General features: G+C 35.6%; 1 protein-coding gene across 7 annotated transcripts in view; it reads left to right on the forward strand.

Moving 5' to 3' along the window:
* Window positions 1-5,531: 5,531 nt before the first annotated feature.
* Window positions 5,532-26,764, forward strand: part of REV1 (REV1 DNA directed polymerase) — a 65,850-nt gene continuing 44,617 nt past the window's right edge. Inside the window, exons 1-4 of one of the 7 annotated variants that reach the window (XM_045445727.1) lie at window positions 5,532-6,298; window positions 8,524-8,587; window positions 9,970-10,096; window positions 26,589-26,757. In XM_045445727.1, coding sequence (XP_045301683.1) covers window positions 6,210-6,298; window positions 8,524-8,587; window positions 9,970-10,096; window positions 26,589-26,757 — 449 coding nt within the window. In that variant the 5' untranslated portion in view covers window positions 5,532-6,209. Of the gene's footprint in view, window positions 6,299-8,523; window positions 8,588-9,969; window positions 10,097-16,399; window positions 16,554-22,380; window positions 23,313-26,588; window positions 26,758-26,764 lie in introns of those variants that run through there. The other 6 variants (XR_006703410.1, XM_045445728.1, XM_045445729.1 and 3 more) reach the window with 6 other exon arrangements.

The raw sequence follows: 26,764 nt of genomic DNA on the forward strand, positions 1-26,764 counted from the left end.
GGTTGTCAGGGAGCTTTGCTGCATGCCAGGTTGGTCTGTTACTGCTCTTTGCCAGCATCTTAGATGTGGGTTATGTAGTTTTCTTTGTGTCCGGGTTTTGTTTTTGTTTTTGTTTTTGTTTTTTTGTCCTCTCTACTCTTCTGCATGAAATCTTCCTCTTAAGTTCGTTTGTAGGGCTAGTTAGTATTTCCTTAATTGGTGCTCATTTCCTTTTAGATTGTAAAGTTTTAAAATTTATATAAAAATGTCTATAATTTTATTTATCTCAGTACTGTTTAGTATAATATGGTGCTTTATACACAGTAATATTCCATTAGCTTTGATCTATAGGTAGTTTAATGTGGTCTCTCCTATACACATCTGAATTATTTCTTACATGCCATAATTACCTATGCTATGAGAAGTAATCTACAGCTGTCTACTGAACTATCTAGCATCTTTGTCTGACAGAAGGAGTTATGCTACTGTTGTCTACAACAGTGACAGGGCTGATAAATTGCCACTCCCAGTATGTAGCAAACACCAGATTTAGTTAGGTTTTTACCCCAATCCACTGTCACAGGCCATCTTGGTCTATACATATTATTTAAACGAATTTGATAGGACTGGTTGCCTTAAGTCTTTTCTGAATAAGTCTAGGAGGTCTGCATAAATAAATGTAGAGCATCAAAACTGTTACACAATGTAATTTCTAAAATTGAAGTATGTTGCTGAAGTATATGGATAAAATGTTAATTTTTATATTTAATTTCTGAAAATATTTCTGTGTGTCTTGTATGGAGTACAAAAGGGAACTGTGGAAGAATTTTATTCTAAAATGGAACCAGAGGATTTGAAATGGAGAATCTCAGGCACGTGCCCTCAGAGGAATGAACTTAAGAACTGAGGCACTGATTTGCTGTAAATGCCTGATTTACAGAAGATGGAGACCTCTCCTGACCGATGAATGTCTGCCAAAAATCTCTCCCCATCCTCAAGCCAGTGAACTTACTGCTTGGATTCCACCTGGGCTTCCCCCTCTTTACAATCCTTGCCCAGGGGCGCCTGGGTGGTTCAGTCGGTTGGGCGGCAAACTTCGGCTCAGGTCGTGATCTCATGGTTCATGGGTTCAAGCCCCGCGTCGGGCTCTGTGCTGACAGCTCCGAGCCTGAAGCCTGCTTCAGAATCTGTGACTCCCCCTCTCTCTCTGTCCCCTTCCCAGCTCATTCTCTGTCTCTTAAAAAATAAATGGAAAAAAAAAAAAAACGTTAAAAAATTACAATCCTTGCCCATAAATACAGCCTGCCCCAAACCCTTAACAGGCTTGCCTATACCTTGCTACCACAAGAGTTTCCCAAATTGGAATTCCTCTGCTGTTCTCAGATAAATTCAATTTATCGTAAATCTAGTAGTCAACTACCCAAACCTCTTAAAGACCCGGCAATGTAATTGAGACCCAGAGAAATGGAGATGTACCAGAGATCAGTGAAACCAGTTAGTGGCACAGCCTGTACTAGAAACATTTCCTCTTCTACTCTTTTATTCATAATTCTTTGATCCACTGTGCTGTATATTCTACAAAAAATAACAGATTGACTGTCATTACTGCACTTTTATTTAGTCAGTATTTAACATTGATTAATCCAGATATTTATTGTTTTCCTTGCTACATTTTTCCTGTATTTTTGATCTTCCAAGCTAATATTTTCTTCTACCTGAGGGATATCTTTTAGGATTTCCTGTAGTACAAGTTTGCTGGTGGCATTAGCTTCTGTTTTTAATTTGCCCCAGATACCTTTATGTTCTCTTTCTTGACTGAATTTTTCTCTGGGTATAGAATTCTAAGTAATTATTTTCTTTCAGTGTAGTCTTCTGGCACTATTGTTTCTGTTGAAAAGACAGCCTTTATGTAATTGGTCCTCCTTTGAATATTTTGAATGAAATCTGTTTTCCCCACCCATGGCAGCTATTTATTTGTTTCCTTGAACATAGTAAGCATAGTTAATCTTTAACTGGGTTAAAATCAGTATCTGGAAACAAACTGAGGGCTGATAGGGGGTGGAAGGGAGGGGAAGGTGGGTGATGGGTATTGAAGAGAGCATCTTTTGGGATGAGCACTGGGTGTTGTATGGAAACCAATTTGACAATAAATTTCATATATTTAAAAAAAAATCAATATCTGGAGTCTGTGTAGGTCTGTTTACTTTGTTTCTGTTGGTTCTCACTCATGTGATCTTACTACTTTGTGTGCCTGGTTATTTTTATTTGTATGCCAGACTTTATATTTTCAAAATGGTTTTCAGAAACATGTGTTTAGGATGTTGTCATTCCCTGTACAGGGTTTACATTGCTTCTGCCAGATGGTTTAGAGCATTCCAGATCATCTTTTTTTTTTTTAATTATCATTCCAGTGTAGTTCATGTACAATGTTATATTAGTTTCAGGTGTACAATATAGTGATTCAGGAATTCTATACATTACATGGTAAGTATACTCTTTAATCCCCTTCACCTATTTCACCCATCCACCTCCTCTCTGGTTGGTAACCATCAGTTTGTTCTCAGAGTGTGCTTTTGGCTTGTCTCTTTTTGGTTTGTTTCTTAAATTCCACATACGAATTGAAATCATGTGGTATTTATCTTTCTCTGACTGGCTTATTTCACTTAGCTTAATACTCTAGCTCCATTCATGTTATTGTAGGTGGCAAAATTTCGTTTTTCTTTATGGCTGAATAATATTACGTTGTGTATATATATCATTATCCATTCATCTGTTGATGGACACTTGGGCTGCTTCCATAATTTGGCTCTTCTAAGTAATGCAGTAAACATAGGGGTACATGTATCTTTTTGAATTAGTGTTTTCATATTCTTTGGGTAAATACCCACTAGTGGGATTACTGGATCATATAATTTATTGATTAAAAATCATATAATTTATTGTAAAAAATCATTTAATTTTTTAAGAAACTTCTATACTGTTTACCACAGTGGCTGCGCCAGTGTGCGTTCTCACCAACAGTTCACAAAGGATCCCTTTCCTCTACATCCTTGCCAATACTTGTTTTTTGTGTTTTTGATTTTAGTTATTCTGACGGGTGAATTGATACCTCATTGTGGTTTGGATTTACATTTCCCTAATGATGAGTGATGTTACGCATCTTTTCGTGTGTCTGTTGGCCATGTGTATATGTTTGTGGTTAGAGAAATGTCTGTTCATGTCTTCTGCCTGTTTCTAATTGGATTATTTAGGATTTTTTTGGTATTACTAATCCTTTATCAGGTATGTCATTTGCAGATATCTTCTTCCATTCAGTAGGTTGTCTTTAGTTTTGTTGATTGTTTCCTTTGCTTTGCAGAAGCTTTTTATTTTTGTTGTAGTCCCAATAGTTTATTTTTGCTTTTCTTTCCCTTGAGGCCGGAGACCTATCTAGAAAAATGTAGCTATGGCCATTGTTGGAAAAATTGCTGCCTGTGCTCTCTTCTAGGATTTTTATGGTTTGAGGTCACACATTTAGGTCTTTAATCCATTTTGAGTTTATTTTTGTATATGGTGTAAGAAACTGGTGCAGTTTAATTCTTTTGCATGTTGCTATTTTTCTCAACACTATTTGTTGAAAAGATTGTCTTTTTCCCATTGCACATTCTTGCTTCCTTTGTCCAAGATTAATTGACCATGTAATCGTGGGTTTATTTCTGGGCTCTCTCTTCTGTTCCTTCATCTTTGTATCTGTTTTCATCCCACTACCATAGTGTTTTGATTACTACAGCTTTGTGTAGTGTATCTTGAAATCTGGAATTGTGATATCTACAGTTTTTCTTTTTCAAGATGGTATGTCTATTCAGAGTCTTGTGGTTCCATACAAATTTTAGGATTATTTGTTGTCGTTCTGTGAAATACGCTGTTGGTATTTTACTAGGGATTCTATTAAATCTGTAGATTGCTTTGGGTGGTGTGGAAATTTAACAATATTGGTTCTCCCTTCCATGAGCATGGAATATCTTTCCATTTTTTTGTGTCATCTTCAGTTTCTTTCATTCATGTTTTATAGTTTTCAGAGTATAGGTTTTTCACCTCCTTGGTTAAGTTTATTCCTAGGTATTTTATTTTATTTATTTTATTTTTTGGTGTTATTGTAAGTGGGATTATTTTACTAATTTCTCTCTTTGCTCCATGATTAGTATATAGAAATGCAATGTATTTCTGTATATTGATTTTGTATCCTGCAATCCTAATGTATTCATTTATCAGTTCTAGTAGTATTTTGGTGGAGTCTTTAGGGTTTTCCATATATAATATCATGTCATTTGCAAATAATGGAAGTTTTACTTGTTCTTTACCAATTGGGATGCCTCTTATTTTTTTCTGTTACCTAACTGCTGTGGTTAGGACTTCCAGTACTATATTCAATAAAAGTGGTGGGAGTGGCATCCTTGTCTTGTTCTTGATCTTAGGGGAAAAGCTCTCAGGTTTTCACCATTGAGTATGAGGTTAACTGTGGGTTTTTCATATATGGCCTTTGTGTTGAGGTATGTTCTCTCTAAGCCTACTTTGTTGAGGATTTTTATCATGAGTGGGTGTTGTAACTGTGTCAGATGCTTTTTCTGCATCTGTTGAAATGATCATATGATTTTCCCCCCTTTTTTTGTTAATATGATGTACTACATTGATTGATTTGTGAATATTGAACCACCCTTGCATACTTGGGATAAATCCCATTATGAATCATAGTTAATGATTTTTTTGAACATATTGTCGGATTCAGCTTGCTAATATTTTGTTGAGAAGTTTTGCATCTTTGCTTATCAGAGATACTGACCTGTAGTTCCCTTTTTTTGTAGTATCTTTATCTGGTTTTGGTTACCAGGGTAATGCCTGCCTCACAGAATGAATTTGGAGGCTTTTCTTCCTCTCCTGGCTTTTGGAATAGGTATCAACTCGTCCTTAAATGTTTTCTAGAATTCACCTGTGAAGCCATCTGATCCTGGACTTCAGTTTGTTGGGAGTTTTTTGAATACGAATTCAATTCTATTGCTGGCAATAGGTCTGTTCACATTTCCTATTTCTTCCTGATTCAGTTTTGAGAAGTTACTGTTTCTAGGAATTTATCTATTTCTTCTAGGTTGTCCCATTTGTTGGCTTATAATTAATTTTTCATAATCTTCTCTAACTATCCTTTATATTTCTGTAGTGTTATTTCTCCTCTTTTCTTTCTTTAAAAAATTTTTTAATGTTTATTTACTTTTGAGAGAGAGTGTGAGTAGGGCAGGGGCAGAGAGAGTAGGAGACACAGAATCTGAAGCAGGCTCCAGGCTCTGAGCTGTCAGCACAAAGCCTGACACAGGGCTCAAACTCATGAACTGCGAGATGTGACCTGAGCTGAAGTCAGATGCTTAACCGACTGAGCCATCCATGCACCCCTCTCCTCTTTTATTTCTAATTTTGTTGATTTGAGTACCCCCCCTCTCTTTTTAATGTTTGTTTATTTAATTTTGAGAGTGATCAGGGGAGGGTCAGAGAGAGAGAGAGAGAGAGAGAGAAAGAGATCTGAAGCAGGCCTGGAACTGTCTGCACAGAGCCTGACATGAGGCTTGAACTCACAAACTGTGAGATCATGACCTGAGCTGAAGTTGAATGCTTAACCAGCTGAGTCACCCAGGCACCCTCTTTTTTTTTTTAATGAGTCTGGGTAAACACTTGATTCCAAAGAATCAGTTCTTGGTTTCATTGATCTGTTCTGTTGTTTTTTTGGTTTCTATTTTATTTCTACTCTAATTGTTATTTTTTCTTCTTTCTACTGGTTTTGGGTTTTTTCTTCTTTTTCTACCTCTTTTAGGTGTAAGGTTAGGTTGTTTATTTGAGTTTTTTTGCTTCTCGAGGTAGACCTCTATTGTTATAAACTTCCCTCTTAGAACTACTTTTGGTGCATCCCGAAGATTTTGGACCATTGTGTTTTCATTTTCATGTGTCTATGTATTTTTTGATTTTTCCTCCTTGATTTCTTGGTTGACTCATTTCATTATTTAGTAGCATGTTATTTGACCTCCATGTATTTGTGTTCTTTAGGATCATCTAATTTACTTTCAGAGGTTGAAATAATCCAAGGCAGGCTACATTTTTGGCAAAATTTGGTTTGTCTACTTCCAGTTTACTTACCCCTAGGATTCTAATCCCAAGTGTGGAGATGTATATGCTTGGAGGACCTTTGAATTCCAACTGTTGTTCCCTTAATGCTGTGTTTGTTCAGAAACATTGCCCAGACTGTTATAATTGCCACATGCTTTCAGAGGAAAAAGCTGTCCCAACCTGGGGAGGACAGGTGAGCTGGCAGGGTTTCTTTGTCATCTTCTAAATCTGGGCCCAGTAATTTTTCATTATTTTGTTTTTTAAAAAATAATGTTTTCTTTAGTTTTCTTCTTTCTCACCAGGAAGATTGATCCCAATAACCTAGTTAACTACTTGTTATGGGTTTTTCTCAAAAATAGAATTTGAATGTATAAAATGAAATGTTTCTTGTTTCTTTTTCCCTTTTTTCAGTCTATTTGAATCCTGAATCAATCAATAGGAGTTTGCTGTACTCAAATTAGTTGAAATGAAGAAATTACTAATTTCAGTCTTTTACTTTTTCAAAGCTTAAACATTTGTCTGGGATAGCTTTATTACTTTGAAATAGAAGAAGAAGCTTGAAAAAAATTTTTTTTAACTTACAACTTTATTTCATACTTTCCTACCCTCATGAAACCACTGATTAGGATTTCTCATATTGGCCTTTTGCAGTAGTTACCCAGTAGATCTTAAATGAATAATATATTCTTTAACTTACTTTTCATTTAGCTGATTAATTGTTCCCTTTAATTTTTGTGAGCATTCTTAACATACAAGGGCCAGAACTCCCAGACTCTTTACTTATTAAGAGCAGATATATAGATTCAAAGTTAATACGAAGTCACGAACTTTGTGTTAACACATTTCCCCTACTCCTTTAAGATAAGGGGAGAAGTCTTGAGGGACTGGACAAAGTGTACCTCTTGAAAATAGAAGTATTTAGCAGAGCAATATGGCAGTTCTAGGACTCATAATGAACACATTGGGTAGCCATGCCCCTACCTTTGTCAAACTGAAAACAACACCATCTCTTCTCTGCCAGCATCCACATCCCCTAATCTGGATTAATTACATTGCCTCTTGTTCACAGAGCTCTTTGCTCATGCCCCTTGTCTCTCTATAGGACTTATTTATTTATTTATTTATTTATTTACATTTATTTATTTTTGAGAAACAGAGTGAGACAAAGCGTGAGCGGGGGAGGGGCAGAGAGAGAAGGAGACACAGAATCTGAAGCAGGCTCCAGGCTCGTAGCAAGTGGTCAGCGCAGAGCCTGATGCGGGGCTTGAACCCACAAATTGTGAGATCATGACCTGAGCCGAAGTTGGACACTCAACCGACTGAACCACCCAGGTGCCCCCGGAGTTACCTTTTTAAGAGAAGGTCTCTACATATCTTTTAGGCCCCTTTTGAAAGCTAACAGTAAACATTCATAATATAAATGTCAGCAAGGAAAAACTATACATTGCACAATATATCAAGTATAGAAATATTTGAAAGAAAATGCTTATGTGTGTGTCTAAAGTGTCATATTTTAAGGTTTCACTCAGTAACAAATTCTTATAAACCATATCACAGCTAATTTGACTTGGATAATGTACAGAGCTTCTCCGGTAACATATTAATTGATATTAACTTATATAGTAGAAGAAAAATAACCTAAATAGAGGGCGAGTTAGTTTTGTGAAGGATAATGCAGTCGGGTCTCAAGATGTAGCCGTATAGCTAGACGAGTTTTATAAGGAGTTTCATTTAGTGCCTGCTTTGACTTCTGAACCATTTGATAACCTTGCTAGCTACTAAGGCACCTAACACTTGAGATAAGCCATTATTTGGTCATTTGGGTGGTTTAACAGCATAGTGGGTCAAGTGTAGCCTTAAGGAGAATGCCAGTTTAATAGTTTGTGATAAGTGATAATCCTTCTACATTATCTCCCTTAAGATGTGCTGTTTTAATTGACTTCTTTTAGGAGTTTTTGCATAATAGATGAATTACACTGTAACTGTACTCTTAAGTGTCTAGTATGTAATAGTAAAGCCAGTTTAAGAGCCATATTAGAGGACAATTCATGAAGGAAAATGTTTTCTTGGGTTCTGTTAATACTAATTAATGTTAACAAGCATGGCCATGTTAGTCTAATGTGGTGATGTTTTTCGCAAGTGTGTATTAGGTTTGGTGCATAGGAATGCATAAATGTTTTTGCTATAAAAAATTTATAATAGTTATAATTGAAACATGATATTTCTCTATAGAAGGGTGTTTTAGGTACAAATCTCACTTGTGAAGCAGGAGAATGTTATGCTTTGGGAAAAGTTTTAACTTTCACAAATTGAATATTTGAGTTTATTTTAAATTGTCATTTTTCTTGACTTGAAATAAAATGTCAATTAGTATTACGTTATAAAATTGACAGTTTTTTTTTTCCCCCCTTAATACAGACGCTCCACCATGAGACGAGGTGGAGGGAGGAGGCGAGCTGAAAATGATGGCTGGGAAAAATGGGTGTGTTTTAAAAGAATAAAAATAATTATATTTAATTGTCTAGGTATTTTTTGTTCTTGTAGGTTGGAGTGTGGTTTAAGGCATTTTTTAAAATTGTAAATCACTCTAGATACCACCTCTTCTGAGTTTTCACAATGTATTGAAAGCTTGTTTAAACTTTTTAACACACGAACTTTATTTTATCCTGAGGAAATAAATGTTCTGGTGTACAAATATTTATTTGTGATAATTTTATTGCAGCATTGCTAGTAATACTGAAAAACAGGAAAATACCAGATATACTGTAGTAGAGGATTGGTCAAGTCAATTATCACTATGCAGTAGAACACTGTTCAGCCATTATTTAGCTTTTTATTTCTTAACTCGAGATGGCCTTGACTAAAATCGTGTTTTATAGAGGATTATTCTCTGTGATCCTATTTCTGTAAAATGTGCATATTCTGAGACATAGTAATAAATTTAAAAATAGATCCCAGAATGTTAACAGTGAATGGGATTATACCTAATTTACATTTTCTTTATATTTTCTGGAAAAAAAAAATTTTTCCACAATGAGCATGTAATATCTGAATAATCAAAACCAGCAAAATAATTTCCATTTTGGAGGAAATAAGTACTACTTTCAAGATTTCTATGACTGTATTTTAAAGATTTAATGGACAGTTCTTTATCAGTAAAGTAAAATCAAAAAACAATCGATAATTCACATAATTAAGCTTAATTATCACATAATTAAGTTTAATGTTCAGGAAAAGTGTAGCTAAGTTCATAGATTTGTATAGGTCTTTAGCAAAAATAATGTTTTTATGTTCTTTCTGAGGTTGATGTTCTCTAATGAAAATTATTACTGCTGTCAAGTAGATTGATTAGATCCAGAATTTGGCCACTGAATCATTTATTGTATTATCTACATGTATGGAGAGCTGTACTCGTTTGTTGAACTGTTTCATTTTGCTTTAAATTACTAATTCTAAGTTTCCTGTATTCAGAAGATAGTGGAAACCAATTGAAAATACACTCTTACTGACCACTTGTCAAATTTTTAATTGGTTTAAACTTCTGTGTAACTTCTGCTTGATTTTGTAGATAAGAACAATATTTTGTAGCATTAAATTCATTATTCTTGTCTTACCTTTTCCCACTTTTAAAGTAACCGTTATAAGAATGTGATAAAATAATTAAGAAATGAGTTGATAGAAAAACCTGTTTTATTGCCTTGCCTTATGGTGAATATTTATAATTATATCCTATGTCATTATACCTTGGTCACTAGCATAGAATAAGGTCCTTTTCTTTTTAATGTAAATTTCTGTTAAAATGGGAGGGGGTGTAGAAAATACAACCTTTGTAATTGGTTTACTTTTTTTTTTTTTTAATTCCAGGGTGGGTATATGGCTGCCAAGGTCCAGAAATTGGAGGAACAGTTTCGGTCAGATGCTGCTCTACAAAAGGATGGAACTTCATCTACGATTTTTAGTGGAGTTGCCATTTATGTTAATGGATATACAGGTTGAGTACTTTTTACTTTTTAGGTATCCTGTTTTGGCATGTACTTTCATTAAGATTGAGTGTGATTTGCTTTAAATTCTGTTTTTAGTTATCTTGTATATAAAAATGATAAAATCCTCTGCTTATTGTCTTGGACATTTCCTTTTCATCCCATCTATACCTGCCATTGTGTTTTTTATTTTAATTTTTATCAAGTTTGAAAAAGCCAAATGAGGTTAAGAATAGTCTTCTTTCTTAACCACCTGATTGGAAGCTCATCACACGTGTGGGACATGTACACTGTGAGCTTCAGTGTAGTGGCATCTGGTAGGGCCATTTCATCGGTGGATTTGCATAGATCCTTTTGAGCTGATGGGGGAGGAGGGTGTGGTGTGTGTGTTAGATTTCCCAGAATTTTGCTTAGAGAAGGGTATATAAACCTAGCTTGGAGAAGAAAGAGGCCACAGTTCTCACAATTTAGAAAACAGAATTTCATTTAATCTTGTTCTTTTTTTTTCATCCCCTATATCCACTTCTCCCCTCCTGTATTCCTTTTGTTATTGAGTCTACTCCCTGGAAGGGACAGGATAGTTTTTTCTTTTTGGGTGGGAGAAGACATCTGGAATTCTAATTTGTCTCTTAAACAAAATTTAAACCATAAACTTCTTGTTTCAGAACCGATCCACATGACCACTTTTGGAGATACCCAGTGCCTCTTTTTCATGAGTTTCTCTTGCTTTCACTGGCACCAAACAGACTCTTGTGTGCTTCCACATAGCCAGCTTAGGTTTTTCTCTTTCTCTGGTCTGTAAAGTCAGTTATCACTTGTCTGTTGGCTGTCAGCTTTTAGTACTAAAGTTTTCATCTCTTGAGAATTCCTCTCTTAAGATCACTTTATTTATTTATTTTTTAAGTGAATGGCTATAAATATTTGTGTCATTCTGTTATATGTCTCTCTCTTTGCTTCTCAGCGGGGTGTTACTTATCTTTAAGGTCTCTTTATAAATCACTTCCTCTAACTTGTCTGATTGTCTTCCTACTGGGATACGTGACTTCTGCTCCTTTGGGGCTATGGCTTGTTAGCATTTATTGGATCTTTCTTTAGTTGTCTGTTTACTGGATAAGAACGAGAGAAACACTTTCACATTTTCATTACTGTTGTATCCTGGTGTCTCTGGGCATTAGCCACTCAGGAAATATTTATTGAATTAAAATTAAATTTTAATTAACTGAAAACGTTTTCCTGGTTGAGTTTTATCAGGCATCTTTAGTCTAAGAATGTTACCTCACAATGAATGCTGGTGCAGCTCTGGGAAAGTTCACAACATGCAACTTTTCTGCTTAAGTATCCTGGAACATTCAGGTTCCACTGACTTTCCTGAGATGCATTATAAAGATTAAAAATGTTTTTTAAAAAAAGAAGAAACATCGCTTGTTACGTTAGCCAGTTACGGAAGTCCCCAGTTTACGAGGGTACCCTTATTCATTATTAAGAAAGAGATCCTTTGTGTGAGGGAAAAAATAAAAGCTATAGTAATCACTCCCATGGTTGAGAATCGGGAATTCTGATTCTATTTTTGTTATCAATTTTTGTGTGACCATAAGACATTTTCTCTTTGGACTCATTTTATTTGGACCCAGTTTTATCCCTATCCTTTTCATTATTTTTCCCTATCCTTTTCTTTAGGATAGGGATAATAATTTTTACTGTTGTTTGGATAACATTATTATAATTCTACAAGTAAAATTCCATTATGTTGAATTTCATAGGGACTTGCAAGTTGTGAGGATACAATTTTTTTAGAAATATTTTCAGTTTTAGTGAATACTCTGTAGATAAAAGAATCAACAGCCTCTGTGTAATGAATTAGCAGTATAGTCAATTAGTGCTTTATCTGCAGTAAGAGAAGTAGGAAATGCTGTATTGTTGGTTCTTAATCATGCTCCCCATAGACTAACATTCCAGGTTTTCTTTTTCTTTAATGTTTATTTGAGAGAGAGAGAGCAAGCAGGGAAGGGGCAGAGAGAGGGAGAAAGAGAGAGAGAGATGCAGAGAATTCTTAAGCAGGCTCTGCATTGCCCGTGCCGTGAAACCAAGAGTCAGACGCTTGAGCCACGCAGGCACCCAACATTCCAAGTTTTCTTGACTCCTTTAAAGCTCCCAGGTGTGCCACCTGAACTTCTCTCTGTTGACTCCCATCCTTTGCAAACCAATTACTGTTGAATTTGAGATTAAAGAAAAGATTCTACATCTTTTGGCTATTGTGCTTCTGTCAACCCATTCTCTTTTTCTTCCCAAAAAAGGATGTTTTCCCTGCCAAGGTTAACTTCTTCACCTTCCATCCTGTTTTTGTTTTTGTTTTTATTTTTGTTTTTTTAATAAAAATTTTTTTGAGGTAATTGTAAATTTACATGCCATTATAAGAAATACTACAGAGATAGTATGAACCATTTGCCCAGTTTATTTCAATGGTAATATCTTGTAAACCATAGTACAATATCAACCAGGAAATTGCCATTGATACATTCAAGATAGAGAATGTTTCCACACGACAAAGATTCTTCATGCTGCCCTTTTTTAAACAAAAGGCTCTCAGCCTCGTTTTAGTCCTTTTAACTACTAACCTAGTCTCCATTTCTATACTTTTTTAATTTCAAGAATGTTACATAAAAGAACATACTGTATACAGCCTTTTAGCATTAGCTTTTTAAATTAAGATAATATTCTAGTGATTCATATACATTGTATATATCAGTAGTTTTTTCCCTTTTATTGTTGAGTTGTATTCCATTATATGGGTGTTCTACAGTTTGTTAAACATTTACCTGTTTAAGAACATCTGGATTATTGGGGCGCCTGGGTGGCTCATTCAGTTAGATGTCTCATTTCAGCTAAAGTCATGAGCTCCCCGCTCTTGAGTTTAAACCAGGCGTCGGGCTCTGTGCTGAAAGCTCGGAGGCTGGGACCTACTTCAGATTCTGTGTCTCCCTCTCTCTCTGCCCCTCCCCTGCTCAGGCTCTGTCTGTCTCTTCCTCTCTCTCTCTTTCTCAAAAATAAACATTAAAAATAATTTAACATCTGGATTATTTTCTCGTTTTGGCTCTGAACATATGTGTACAGATTTTGTGTGAACATAAGAGAGCTGTTGCTAAGTCATACATACAGTAGTTGCCTGTTTAGTTTTTTAAAGAAATTGCCAAATGGTTTCTCAGTGGCTGTGCTATTTTATTTTGTATTCCCACTAGCAATTTATGAGTGACCCATTTCTCTGCATTCTTGTTAGCATTTAGTGTTTTTTAAGCATTTTAATAGGTGTGTCCTGCTATCTCATTGTGGTTTTTATTTGTGTTGCAATTGCTTTGCATCCTCACCAGCATTTCGTAAAGACAATTTGGTTTTTTGTTTTTGTTTTTTAAATTAATTTACGCATTCTAATATGCGTAGTGGTGTCTCATTGTGCTTTTAATTTGTATTTGCCTGATGACTGATCGTGAACATCTTTTGATGCGTCTGTTTGCCATCTCTATGTCCTTGACAGTGAAACTCTGTAAACATCTTTGTTCATTTTCTAATTTGTTTTATATTCTCTTCAGTTTTGAGAGTTCTTTATATATTCCAGATACTACTCCTTTGTCAGATGTGTGGTTTGCAGATATTTCTCTTAGTCTGTAGCTTGTCTTTCATCCTTTTCACATGGTCTTTTGCAGAGCAAAGTTTTTAATTTTCATAAGGTTGAGTTTATGGATCTTTAAGTTTATGGATTGTGTTTTCAATTCAAAAGTCTTTGCTTAATACTAGATCCCAAAGATTTTCACCTGTTTTCTTCTAAAAATTTTCATAGTTTTATGTTTTAAGTTCATGATTCATTTTGAGTTAATTTTTACTTATTTTTTTGGTGGCCTATGGGTATCCCATTGCTCTAGTTCTGCTTGTTGAAATATTATCTTTCCTCCATTAGATTACTTTCGCACTTTTATCAAAAATTAGTTGGACGTATCTGGGTCTGTTTATTCTCTGTTTTATTATATTGATGCATGTCTCTCTTCACTGGTACCACCTGGTTTTTGATTATCTGTATTGTAAGCCTTAACATGAGGTAGAATGATACTTCCATTTTCTTCTTTGCTAAGATTGTTTTAGTTATTCTTAGGGCCTATGCCTTTCCATATAAATTTTAGAGTAAGGTTGTCTTTGTTTATAAAATAAATACCTTGTTGTGATTGTGATAGGAATTACATTAAGCCTGTAGATCAGTTTAAGGAGAATTGACGTCTTTACTCTGTTGAGTTTTCTAGTCTGTGGACCTTCCATCCCATTTTATTCCACCTTAATTGATTGAACAAATGTATTTTCTATGCTGCTTGTGTGTTAGTAACTAGGTTTGAACAGAGATGGTGGTTGATGAATAATGTGGGTTTTGTGGTGAGTAATAATCTCTGAGAGGTACAGAGGAAGGTGGATGGCAACACAGAAGAGAAGTTACCGCCTTTGAGAGTTAGTGAATCCTTCATAAAGGGATTGACTTTTTAAGCCCAGTCTGGATAAAGAGGCATTTTCTAAATGAGGAAGGGTAAAGGCATTCTTGTCATGATCGTAATGTACATTTTCACCTTCATGTTCTCTAATTTTGGTCATTGGGCTTATTCTGATGTTTTAGGTTTTTTCTTTGTACTTTTGTTTCTGCGCTTCCATTTGTGCTTTTGCCTCTTGTGAAAAGCTGCTTTCCTCACTACTGTGAACTGGAATTATACTCATCCATTAAGACTCAGATTAAATTAGATTTTGCCTCCTTTCCTAAGCCAGTCCATAGTATTTAAATTTCATAGCAGCACTACTAGAAACATTTATTTTGATACCTGAGTCTTATATTGTCAGGTTTTACTTTATGTTTTAAGTTTTTTTGGAGTCAGAAAGCCCATTTTATGTAGTAGCCCCTAGACAAACATGAGGGCTACAGAGGTAGCACTGTAGGGCCTTAAATTTGCTATTCCATCTGATGTCCCCAGGTCTTCATCATTCACATCTCTGATCAAATGTCATCTCCTTTGAGACTTTCCCTGACCACACTTATCCAAGATAGGTGTACCTTACCCTTCAATTGCTTTCGTGACCCCTTGACCAGCTGTATTTCTCTTTATAGAATTTATTTGTACCTGAACTGGTATCATTTATTTGACTTGTTTTCTGTCTGCCCAGTGAAATAGAAGTACTACCATGGAGCACAGAGATGAGTTTTTATTGATCATTGCTATAGCCCAGTGGCCTAGAGCCGTTCCTGGTACATTGTAAGATGGCTAATACATATTAGTTGAGTAAATGAGTGAATAACAGGGTTTTGTATTTGTACATCATACTGTTAAAATCTTTTCATTCATATGTTAATTCAACTCCGTCTTCTTGAATTTATAGCTTTTAATTAAGAAATAGGCTACATTGTAGGCTTTTACTGAATTGTAATCTCTGGGAGATAGGCCCTGAGCATGCTTATTTTGGTGAAAGCTCCCAGAGTGAGCTAGTACCAAATCTTGTGAACTGTAATTGCTATCTTCTGTTGAGTGGGATCAGGACAGTTAATATGGCAAGAGGTGTTCTGGTTATTTTGTACTTTTTTCAATATGTAGATAAAAGACCAGGTCCAACGGCTTTGGCACTGCTGAGATTTGTGAAAAAATAGGTGGGCAGGCAAACATGTTGGCATGCATTGCAAAATGAACAAGGGAATATGCAAGTATGACAGGCTTACATTTCAAGTGATAAGGATTTGTTTGAAAACTTTAATGACCTTAACCTTACTTTGGTGTTTTCTGAACCTTGTGATGTCTTAGGAAAAGAGCCCCATTTAGTGGTGAAAAATCTAATTTTTATTAAGAAACGTATGCTTTCCAGAAATTATTTTTTTGTAAATACATATCTTTCTTTCATTTTCTGTGAGACTCTGATCTTATAAATCAGAGATATAGGAATTTAACCTCTAACATGGGAGAGACTTACTGTATTATTTTATGCCACCCACTGTATTTTTGTCCAGTGTCTAATAGGTGTTTGCACCTGATAGTTACTCACGACTCTCTAGGCTTTTGAATTTTTTCTTCAATTTTTGTTTGGTTAAGTGTATGTGGCTTATAGTTGAATGTGGTAACTTTAAGGTAGTTAGGTAGGAAAGGAGTCAGGAGAGTAAGCATAGCTACTGGAGGAAGAGTAACAGTTGGGAGTCAGAAGACAAAAAGGGTCTGCACAATAGCTAAGTGATTATGGACAAGTCACCTAATTTTTTTCTATTTCCTTATCAGTAACCGTGCTAAATTATCTTTTCTAATTTATAGGATTGTGAGACTCAAATGAAATAATGAAATAATGAAGGATATTACTACTGTAGGACCAAAGGAGGTGTAAGCAGCCATTTGGTTTACTTCTTTCTACCATGTATGTAGCACAACCAACATTAAATCAAGCTCTTTGGATATACAGAATGAAATGGTGCGCATGATGAATATTTTCTCATTAGAGATGTATCAAGGAAAGCTTTTGTGCAAGATAATAAATTTTTTTTGAAATTTATTTATTTTGAGAGAGAGGGAACATGAGCAGGGGAGGGTAGAGAGAGAGAATTCGAAGCAGGCTCTGCACTGTCAGCGCAGAGCCTGACACAAGGCTCAAACCCATGAACCGTGAGATCATGGCCTGCGTGAGCCGAAACCAAGAGTCAGATGCTTAATGGACTGAGCCACCCAGCCGTCCCTAAAGTTTGTTTTTAGAATTTATTTTAACCAGATAACCAAAACTGTTCTAAACTGAGCCTAGAGACATGAGAGTGGTCTTCATGTGTTTCTTTTTGCATTCTGTAGTGGTTATTTGCTGTGGTGGGATTTCACTTGCAGAACGTCAGGCCTAAGTTGTGGTCCTGTGATAGATGCCTTCTACTTTTACTGTGTGTAATTGTCTCTTACTAGGGTTGTTTTTAGTTCTGAACTTCAGTTGCATTCAAAACATTCTTATAGAATGTTCTGTAAAATTACAGGAGTATTGTGGAATATAATTTTAAACTTTGAGAAGATACTTTAGGATCCTAGAGTGCCTTCATTGTCATTAAGAACACCCATTATTATTTTACATAAGAAGTTCTGGTGAATAGTTTGGGTTTTTAGAATGCCAGAAATCCTTTTGTTGCAATAGCAATACTTCTTCAAACCCAACCCTTTTGTCCTTGTTATTAGTACTGTTAGCTATTAGCCAACCTGCTACAGGAAATTATCTGACTTATGTTTTGTTTCCCCCACGATAGCGTACCTTAAGGCGATGAAGAACAGTGAGGAGAGAACTAGCTCTGACATGTCAAAACCTATTATGGAAGGCTATAAGCATTTAAAACTTGACGTAACTGGTGTAAGAATAGGCAGATACATGGTTTAGAATTGCTCAGAAATAAATTCTCTGTATATAAATTTGGTATGTAAATTAGATATCATTTGTATATATATATGTACTTATTATAAATTACTGCGTTAATATTTATAAATCACTTAGAACAGCCTAGCACTTAAGCACTGCTTTAAATATTCTAAGTTGTAAAGAACCACAGATAAGTGGGGGAGAGGGTAGGATTATTCAGTATAATTTGTTGCAACAAATTGGATGACTGGAAAAAAGCTTATCCATCAAAATCATAAGAAATAAAACACTCAGATCCCAATAGATTAAAGGGCAGATTTCAGAAACCATTTATTTCAGGAAATAGACCTGAGTCACAAACATGTAAATATGTTCACCTTCACTATTAGAGAAATGTATAAGGAAGCAGGATAAATTTTGTGCAAAATTTATTTAATTTCAAAAAATTATTATGTGAATATACCTAATACATAAACAGATAGATGAGAATAGCCAACCCATTCATTGATGGAGCAAGAGTGTAAGGTGGTATACTGGCTTTGGAAAATGGCATTATGAAATACATGAGGAGACTTTAATATGCTTATAACGTTTGGCTCAATAATTCTTCTGAGAGTATATTCTAAGGCCATAAGCCTAATTGGCCTTCCATTATAAGTTAATATTAAAGATAATCTTAATCATTTTTTGTTTGAAAGCAAAGCACTGTATAAGAATAGAAACTTAGGTATAAATTATACCATCTATAAGGTGACCTAAAACTGAACCTGGGTGGTTCAGTTGGTTAAGCAGTTGACTCTTCATTTCGTCTCAGGTCATGACCTCACGGTTTTGTGAGATCAAAGCCCCATGTGCTCTGCACTGATAGCAGAGCCTGCTTGGGATTCTCTCTTTCCTGGCTCTCTGCCTCTCCCCCTCTGCGCACACTCGATCGCACGTGCTCTCTCTCAAAATAAATTAAACATTAAATAATAATTCAAAAGATAACAATGGATAATTTATAATAATATAGGAAAATTTTTGGTAAATGTGAAAGGGTAGAATGTAAAATGAAAAGTAGGGGACAATCAAACAGAAAAGTACAGGAAAAAACATGGTAGAAGCAAATACATTACAGTGGTTTTTTGGGGCATAGAACTATGTATGAGTGATGTATTTTCTTCTATTTTCAGATTTTTTATTCTAGGCATGTTTTATAGTAGAGAGTAATCTTTAAGTAATTCTGAGTTTTAATATTTATCTTAGGAAATATGAAATTACTAAGTTGTTTGCTTAGTAATTTTTGCTAAATTTTTTTGTTTGTTCTGCTTTTTTGTTTGTTTTTAGGCTGAACATCAGTATAGATCTACTGGTATAGGTTGTAGAAGTAGGGAAGACAAATTACTTACATAAATATTTCCAAATACACTCTGTGGTGGATTGTATTTTTGTTCACCAAAATCTGCTTCCCCTCCCTGGGGAAGGATTTTACTTCCTTACTTGTTGAGGTCAGATTTGGCCATGTTCACAAAATGTAAGTGAAATGGTATATATCATTTTGGGGATAAAGCTTTAAAAGTCAGTTCGTGCTTCATTATACCCTCTTTTTCTTTTGCCACAATGACTGGCAGTGTTCTAGATTGAGGTTGCTCCATCGGTCTGGATGTCAATAAAGATAACATGGAGCCACAGCTCCATGGACATGATGGCAGAGGATGGAAATGTTTCATGGGTGAAAAATAAACCTTTGTTTTAAGTCACTGCAATTTTGGGGTCATATGTTACTGCAGCATAACCTACCCTATCCTCTCTGAGTAGTATCTAAAATAGTGGATAATGGAAATATTTAGAACAAATACTGTACTTTGTTTTTGTTTTCATAAAGTAGTAGTCTTTGGCTGTATTTTAGATCAAGGGTTAGCAAACTTTTTCTGTGAAGGACCAGAGCTTTGTGGGCCATGTACTCTCTGTTGCATCTGTTCAGCTCTGCTATTATAGCTCTCAGAGCAGCCATGGACAGTATGTAAATGAATGAGAGTAGTATTCCATAAAACTTTATTTACAAAAACAGGTGGGCCAGATTTGGCCCAAGGGCTTAGTTTGCTGACCCTTGTTTTAGATCACAGACTCAGAATCTTGGGATTAGGAGGGAATTTAAGTCTTCAAGTTAATCATTTTCTGTGTGTGAATTACGTCTTCAGTATTGCTGAGTTAGAGAAAGGCCACCACTCAGCCTCTTGCAGTGACTCCAGTGATGGTATACTGTCTTGGGGTGCAAGCCAGTTCATTTTGGAGCAGGTATGATCGTTTTAGTGAGTTAAAATGTGCATACATTCCTATAGCTTCCATCCAGTGGTCCTAGTTCTTTCTCGAAGACTCCACAGAGCATAAATTCAAACCCTGCCATGTCCTCTCAGTGTGGTCTTTAAGCTAATTCATCCTATTGCTCTCAAACTAGATTATTCCTAGTTCTTTGAAAAGTGTGCTTTCAACTCTATGGCCACAGCTCTCCCCCATTCCTTAACAACTTTGCTCACCAATTTTCCTCAGCTTATCTGAATGTAAAATCCTACGTAGTTTTCTGGGTTCAACTCAGTCAAATGTTTGTCAGCTCTCTGTTCCCACAGAAATTTTTATCTGATAGAGTATCTTGTGTTAAAAAAAAAAAAAGCATTTGTGAAATCCTTACTAAATTCTAAGTGAGATGCTTGAAATGAGGGGGCACATGGGTGGCTAGGTCGGTTAAGCATCTGACTTCAGCTGAGGTCATGATCTTGTAGTTCGTGGGTTCGAGCCCTGCGTTGGGCTCTGTGTGGACTGTTTTCCTTTCTCTCTGCCTCTCTTCCACTTGCATTCTGTCTCTTTCTCTCTCTCACCTTCAAAAATAAACATTAAAAAAAAGAAGAAAAGAAAATATGGGTACTGAGGATACTATCACTCATTAAATAAGGTTCCTGTCTCCAGATATAATAAGTAATAAGTGCTGTTGCATGCCTGATTAAAACTGCTAGTTGTTTTTTTTTTTGTTTTGTTTTGTTTTTTTAATTTTTTTTTTCAATGTTTATTTATTTTTGGGACAGAGAGAGACAGAGCATGAACGGGGGAGGGGCAGAGAGAGAGGGAGACACAGAATCAGAAACAGGCTCCAGGCTCCGAGCCATCAGCCCAGAGCCTGACGCGGGGCTCGAACTCCCGGACCGCGAGATCGTGACCTGGCTGAAGTCGGACGCCCAACCGACTGCGCCACCCAGGCGCCCCAAAACTGCTAGTTGTTTTAAATAGGTTATTAACTTCAGTTCCAAAACACTTGAAAGGTTTTACAGTCTTAAAATTGTATGTATTTTTAAGTACACTAAAAACACAAAACAAATATTCAAATATACCACTTACTAGAAATGTTTTGTACCGTTTGTTGTTAGGTTATGTACTTTTTACATAGACCTTGGAATATAACTTCTTTTAAATAGTTGAAAATATTAATAGTTCTAATGTGTGTGAATCAGGATTTTCTCACTACTATGCTGGAATGCAAAATAGTAAGTATATGTAAGTGTATGTAAGTATACTACTATGCTGGAATGCACAAAGTAGTAAGTATAAGTAAGTATATAGATTGAACTTTAAAAATAAAGTCTTATATTACTCTTATTTGTTTGGTATTTGGGTTTTGTTTTTTTGTTTTTTTGTAAGGGTTCGTTTGAAATAGGGTTTTGCTCTTTAAAAAATTGGGGGGCACCTGGGTTTTTTCAGTTAAGCATCTGACTCTTGGTTTCAGTTCAGGTCATGATCTCACAATCTGTGAGATCAAGGCCCTCATGGGGCTCTGCGCTGTCACATGGATTCTCTCTTCCTCCCTCCTTTGCTTTCTTTCTTGTTTGCTGGAGATAATGGTTAGTACATACAGTTATACAGTAGCTTTGTAAGGAATCAAATGTCATCTAGTCTAGCCTCTCATCTTGTAATGAGGACACTCAAGCTAAATGGGATGAGTCAGTTGCCCAATATGTCATGACTTTTAAGTGTCACACTGCAGCTGGAAACCAGGCCTTTCTATCCAGTGTAGCAGCATGTTAAGGCTGATTAAGTATGCGTTTTTGAGACAGAAACCTGGACTTGAATTGTAGCTATTCCATTAGCTGTGTGTGACTTTGGAAAGTTACCTTAATCTCTCTTACCTTTTTTTTTTTTTAATTTTTTAATGTTTATATATTTTTGAGAGAGAGAGAGCACATGAGCTCTCTATGAGGGGCACAGTGAGGGAGACAGAGAATCTGAAGCAGGCTCCAGGCTCTGAGCTGTCAGCACAGAGCCAGACAGGGGGCTCAAACTCACCAACTGTGAGAACCTGACCTGAGCCAAAGTCGGACGCTTAACCCAGTGAGCCACCCAGGTGCCCCTCTCTTATCTTTTGTTTTTCTATAAATCTGCCTAAAGTTGATGCTATTTATAAGAAACTTCAGGTGCATTGATGAACAATAATTTGCTTGCTGAAAAATTCAGTATATCTTCAGGGAAATAATTTGTTTGGCATATGTACCTTTATAAAAAAATTTTCGGGTTCCTGTGTGAATCAGTCAGTAGTGCGTACATCTCTTGATATGGGCTCAGATTATGATCTCATGGTTCATGGGATCAAGCCCCACATAGGATCTGTGCTGACAACACGGAACTTGTTTACAATTCCTTCTTTCTCTCTCTCTCTCTCTCTCTCTCTGCCCCTTTCCTGCTTGCACATGCACTCAAATAAATACGTAATTAATTAAATCATTTGTTAGAACCAGTGCTTTTTTTTTTTTTCCCCTTCCTTTGGTAAAGTCATTTTTGGGAGCTGCTGAGCCTCAGAGACATGCTCTTTTATTTAATGGATCTTCACCCAAGATATCATTGGTAATCTGTGGTGATGATGTTTGTTAGTGATTAAGTTATTTTTTAATACTCTAATGTATTTAAAAATAAAATGTTCAATGAAGATGCATAGGGAGGGTTGAGGGATAGTTTTATTTATTGTTTAAATTGGTCCAGTTGGTTTAACTTGATTAAGTTTATTTAGACCAATGTGGAAAATGAAATGGTTATTAGATCTCTAAAAGGTCTTTTAGTTCTGAAATTCTCAAGAGGGTAACATCAGTTGTAAAGATTTGGGGGATAAAATTTCTCTGAATATACTTTGGTTTGGTTTGATTTTTCATTTTCTTTTCTTATTCTTGCCAGTATGTCAAGGTCTTTCTTGAAGGAAAAGGTACTGGAGGGTGGGCAACAAGAGAAGGATTTATAGGTGGGATTACAAATTGAAAAAAATTAGTGATTTATAGGTAGAGAGTGGCCTCAGCCATAAGAGTTTTTTTCCTTTCTGCTTTTGGGATAGAGATGGGAACAGTAATAATACTTATAATAGCTGACACATAATTCTTACTGTGTGCATGGCATTTTTCTTAGCAGTTTATAATTTTTAGCTCTTAATTCCACAACAGCTTTCTGTGGCACTATTATTCCCAGTTTACATCTGAGAAAAGTAAGTCCCTGGGAAGTTAAGTAACTTGCTTGAGGTTCACACAGCTTAGCAGGTGATGGAGCTAGGATTTGAACATGCTCAGTCTTGCTTTGGACCTTGTGCTATTATGACCTAATTTGTTGAATTACTGAATAAGTATTTTGAGAATTGAAGTGATAATACTGCTTACACTCCATTTTTGCTATTGAGGTAAAAACTCCAGGCAGGAGTCTTTGATACTTGGGAGATGCCAATTTATTCAGTAAATGTGTAAAAAAAAAAAATACCTGATACCTGCTTTGTGCCAGACATGTGGAAGTGAATAAAACAGACAAGGTTCCTGCCCTCAAGGAGCTTGTGCTCCACGGGGAAATCAGGTAAACAAATAGGGTAATTTCAGATTGTTATTAGTAGTCTGAAGAAAACTAACTGGTGTAGTAGATTGCAGGAATGGGGTTACACAAAACTTAAGTGTCCTAGAGATTTCATGGGGTTGGATACTGTCTCCCAAACATTTTTCTCTAATTAGCCCACATCTGAATTTAAAGAGAGTGTCAAGCACAAAAATGAATTTATTGTGCAAATCTTCAGAGCTGTTTATATTCTTTTGAACTTTTAATGTAGGAGTATGTTCTGCTGAAGAAACAAAGCCAGAGAGAAATACGGTTTTAAAAATATCAAAAAGCAATGAAAATGAGGGCAGCCACCATGCATGCCATGCTGTTTGGACTGGTGGAACGGTCCCTGGCTGCTTTCCTTAGTGCATTATTGTCAATTCTGTTTGTTTAAAATATTAGGGCTACTGAGTGTCAGCATATATGTGTCTTCTATGATTTTTTTGTAGGGTCTAGGGCAGGATCCTCAAGTCATACATTACTTGAAAGGAGTTCTGCTGTCATTATAGTTTACAATAACAGTTTTTTTTTGTTTTTTTTTGTTTAATTTTTTTTTTTTTTCAACGTTTATTTTTATTTTTGGGACAGAGAGAGACAGAGCATGAAGGGGGGAGGGGCAGAGAGAGAGGGAGACACAGAATCGGAAACAGGCTCCAGGCTCTGAGCCATCAGCCCAGAGCCTGACGCGGGGCTCGAACTCCCGGACCGCGAGATCGTGACCTGGCTGAAGTCGGACGCTTAACCGACTGCGCCACCCAGGCGCCCCAACAATAACAGTTTTTATACCTAGTGCTTTCTATGTGCCAGACTTATTTATTTGTAAAGAGGAGAAAGCTTAAAGGAGTTAAGTCCTTGTCCAAAGTCATGCAGCTAAAGAATATTAAAGCCAAGATTAAACCCAGGTCATTCTGACACCAGAGTTCATGGGATCTTACCTTTTAACTAGATTGGTTTTAATGGTCCACTTCACACTGAAAAATATGCAAGAGTCTGCAAAATTGGACTTCAGGGAACCTCCTCAACTTTATCCAGTAGGTCCATGTTTTCCAGTTTCAAAATTCTGCAGTGGTTTGATATCAGAGAGCAAGTAGTAGAGGGGGCATACTTCACAAGTATCTGTTTACAGAAGTAATGTGTTCTGTCAGCCTGTTTTCTGTTTAAATCATTTAATACAGTTAGAATTGGTTTAGATTAACCAAGTTAATTTACAAGATTAACTTGTAAGTACTTTTTTGCATTACCTTGCTTTTTATTGGGTTTGGTATTTGTCCATATGGTTACGTTGTACCTAGCCTTTAATTTGGTACTTTTTATTATTATTTTATATCAACCAAATTCTTTAATCTTAGGGAAATAAAGTAAGTAAACTGCAGATTTCTGACTGTTTAATTTTCACTGTTTTACATTAGGTTTTTGTGATGCTCTATTTTTTTGTGATCCTTAAGCCCTATAAACCTTCTATTATGAATTTTGAATTAATGTTATTTAAAAGTTGCTTCATTTCTCTCTTTAGTGCACTGTTAAATTTGGGTAGCCCCTAGCCACATTTGTTAATAAGAACTTGAAATGTGGCTAGTCTAAATTGACATATGTTTTAAATGTAAATATGTGCTAGACACTTAGTCTAAAAAAATATGAAATTATATTTTTTTATGTTGATTACGTGTTGAAACGATAAAATTTTCTAGTAAGCCTCTTAAAGAGGCTTACTTACTAGTAAGTAAGCTTACTTTCTAGTAAGCCTCTTAAAGAGGACTTTTTACTAAAAGTAAAATTAATTTTAGTAATATTTTTAACCTAATAGATCCAAAATATTAAGTTATGTATGTGGCTTGCATTTGTGGTTCACATTATATTTCTGTTGGACAGTAGTAGTATGTGCAATCAATAGCATCATAGGAATTCTACACTATAAGAATTTACCAAGACTAGACAAAACCTGTCATATCTAAATGTCCTTTGTTAGTGTTTTTCTTCTTCTAAAGACTAAAACTCCCCTAATTACATAGTTATCATAATAAAAGTGTTTATTTAAATACTTTGACCTGTATTGTATTTATTTAAATACTTTGATCTGTATCATATGAATTTAAGAAAATCTGTTGCTTGAATAACAAGTAGATACATAAGCCTCCAGTGACATTTCCCCACTCTTCACACCCCCTCCCCCATACAGCTGTTTTGAGGAAGGTATGATTAGAGCTTTCATTAGGATAATAGGTGGAAGAAACAAGCTATTGAAAATAATTAGTTTAATGTGATGCTAGTAATACTGGTCATAACATAACTTTAGTGAGTTCGACTTTTTATGGGAAAGCATAGGTCACCCTGATTCTTGTTTAAGGTATTTTTCTATAGTTTAAGAAACAGTAATTTGAAACAAAATGGAAAAAAATGAAGTTTCTTTGTATTTTTTTTTTTTTGTATTGGTTATTTTTTGGTTTTGGTAAAAGTTCATATTAAGAAACTGAATAATATTATTTTAACTTTTTTATATTAAATAAAAAAAGGTTATTGGGGCTCCTGGTGGGTCAGTTGGTTGAGCATCTGACTCTTGATTTTAGTTTATCGTTCATGGGATCAGGCCCACCTCAGGTTCTGCTGATGTGCCCAGCCTCCTTGGACTTCTTCCTCTCTCCTTCTCTCTGCCCTTCCCCTGCTCGTGCGCGCTCTCTCTCTCTCTCTCTCTCTCTCTCTCTCAAAAAATAAATAAAAACACTTTAAATAAATAAAAGTTATTAAGCTTCATAGGGGTAAAGTCTTTTAATAGCCCTATAGTAAGTCTGCTCATAGTAAGTATGAGTAATTTACCAACTATTGTACTATTCTGAAGGAGGTAGGTGTAAGATTAATTGGAGTCTCTGTAAACTGATCTATAAATGATTTTATACTTGTTAATTTTTTAAAACCTAAGATAACCAATATCAAGGTCATGTAGCAAAATGTGATCAAAAGTTTTAAAATATCTGCTCTGTTATTAGTGTAGATTCATTACTTGAGATCCCTATCTGCTCTGGGCACATCTTAGCAATAAGTGCTTTTTTATTGGTGGACTGTCTCCAGTAGCCCGGGAAGAGGATGTGCTAAAGCCAAATAGCCTTATCACTTTGTGACTTACCTCCCAATTTTGTTTACTGACAACACAGCCCAGGAGAAATCAGTGATACGTTCCTCAAATTGGGCTTTTTAAGGGATTATTCAGCTAGGGCTGTACTTATATAAAAAACTCTTTAACATATTTTAATACTAATTTTACAGATCCTTCTGCTGAGGAATTGCGAAAGCTAATGATGTTGCATGGAGGTCAATACCATGTGTATTATTCCAGATCCAAAACAACACACATTATTGCCACAAATCTTCCAAATGCCAAAATTAAAGAATTAAAGGGAGAAAAAGTAATTCGGCCAGAATGGATTGTGGAAAGGTAAGTT

Source organism: Leopardus geoffroyi, chromosome A3 (genome assembly GCF_018350155.1).
Source record: "Leopardus geoffroyi isolate Oge1 chromosome A3, O.geoffroyi_Oge1_pat1.0, whole genome shotgun sequence".
In the NCBI taxonomy this organism is placed as follows: domain Eukaryota; kingdom Metazoa; phylum Chordata; class Mammalia; order Carnivora; family Felidae; genus Leopardus; species Leopardus geoffroyi.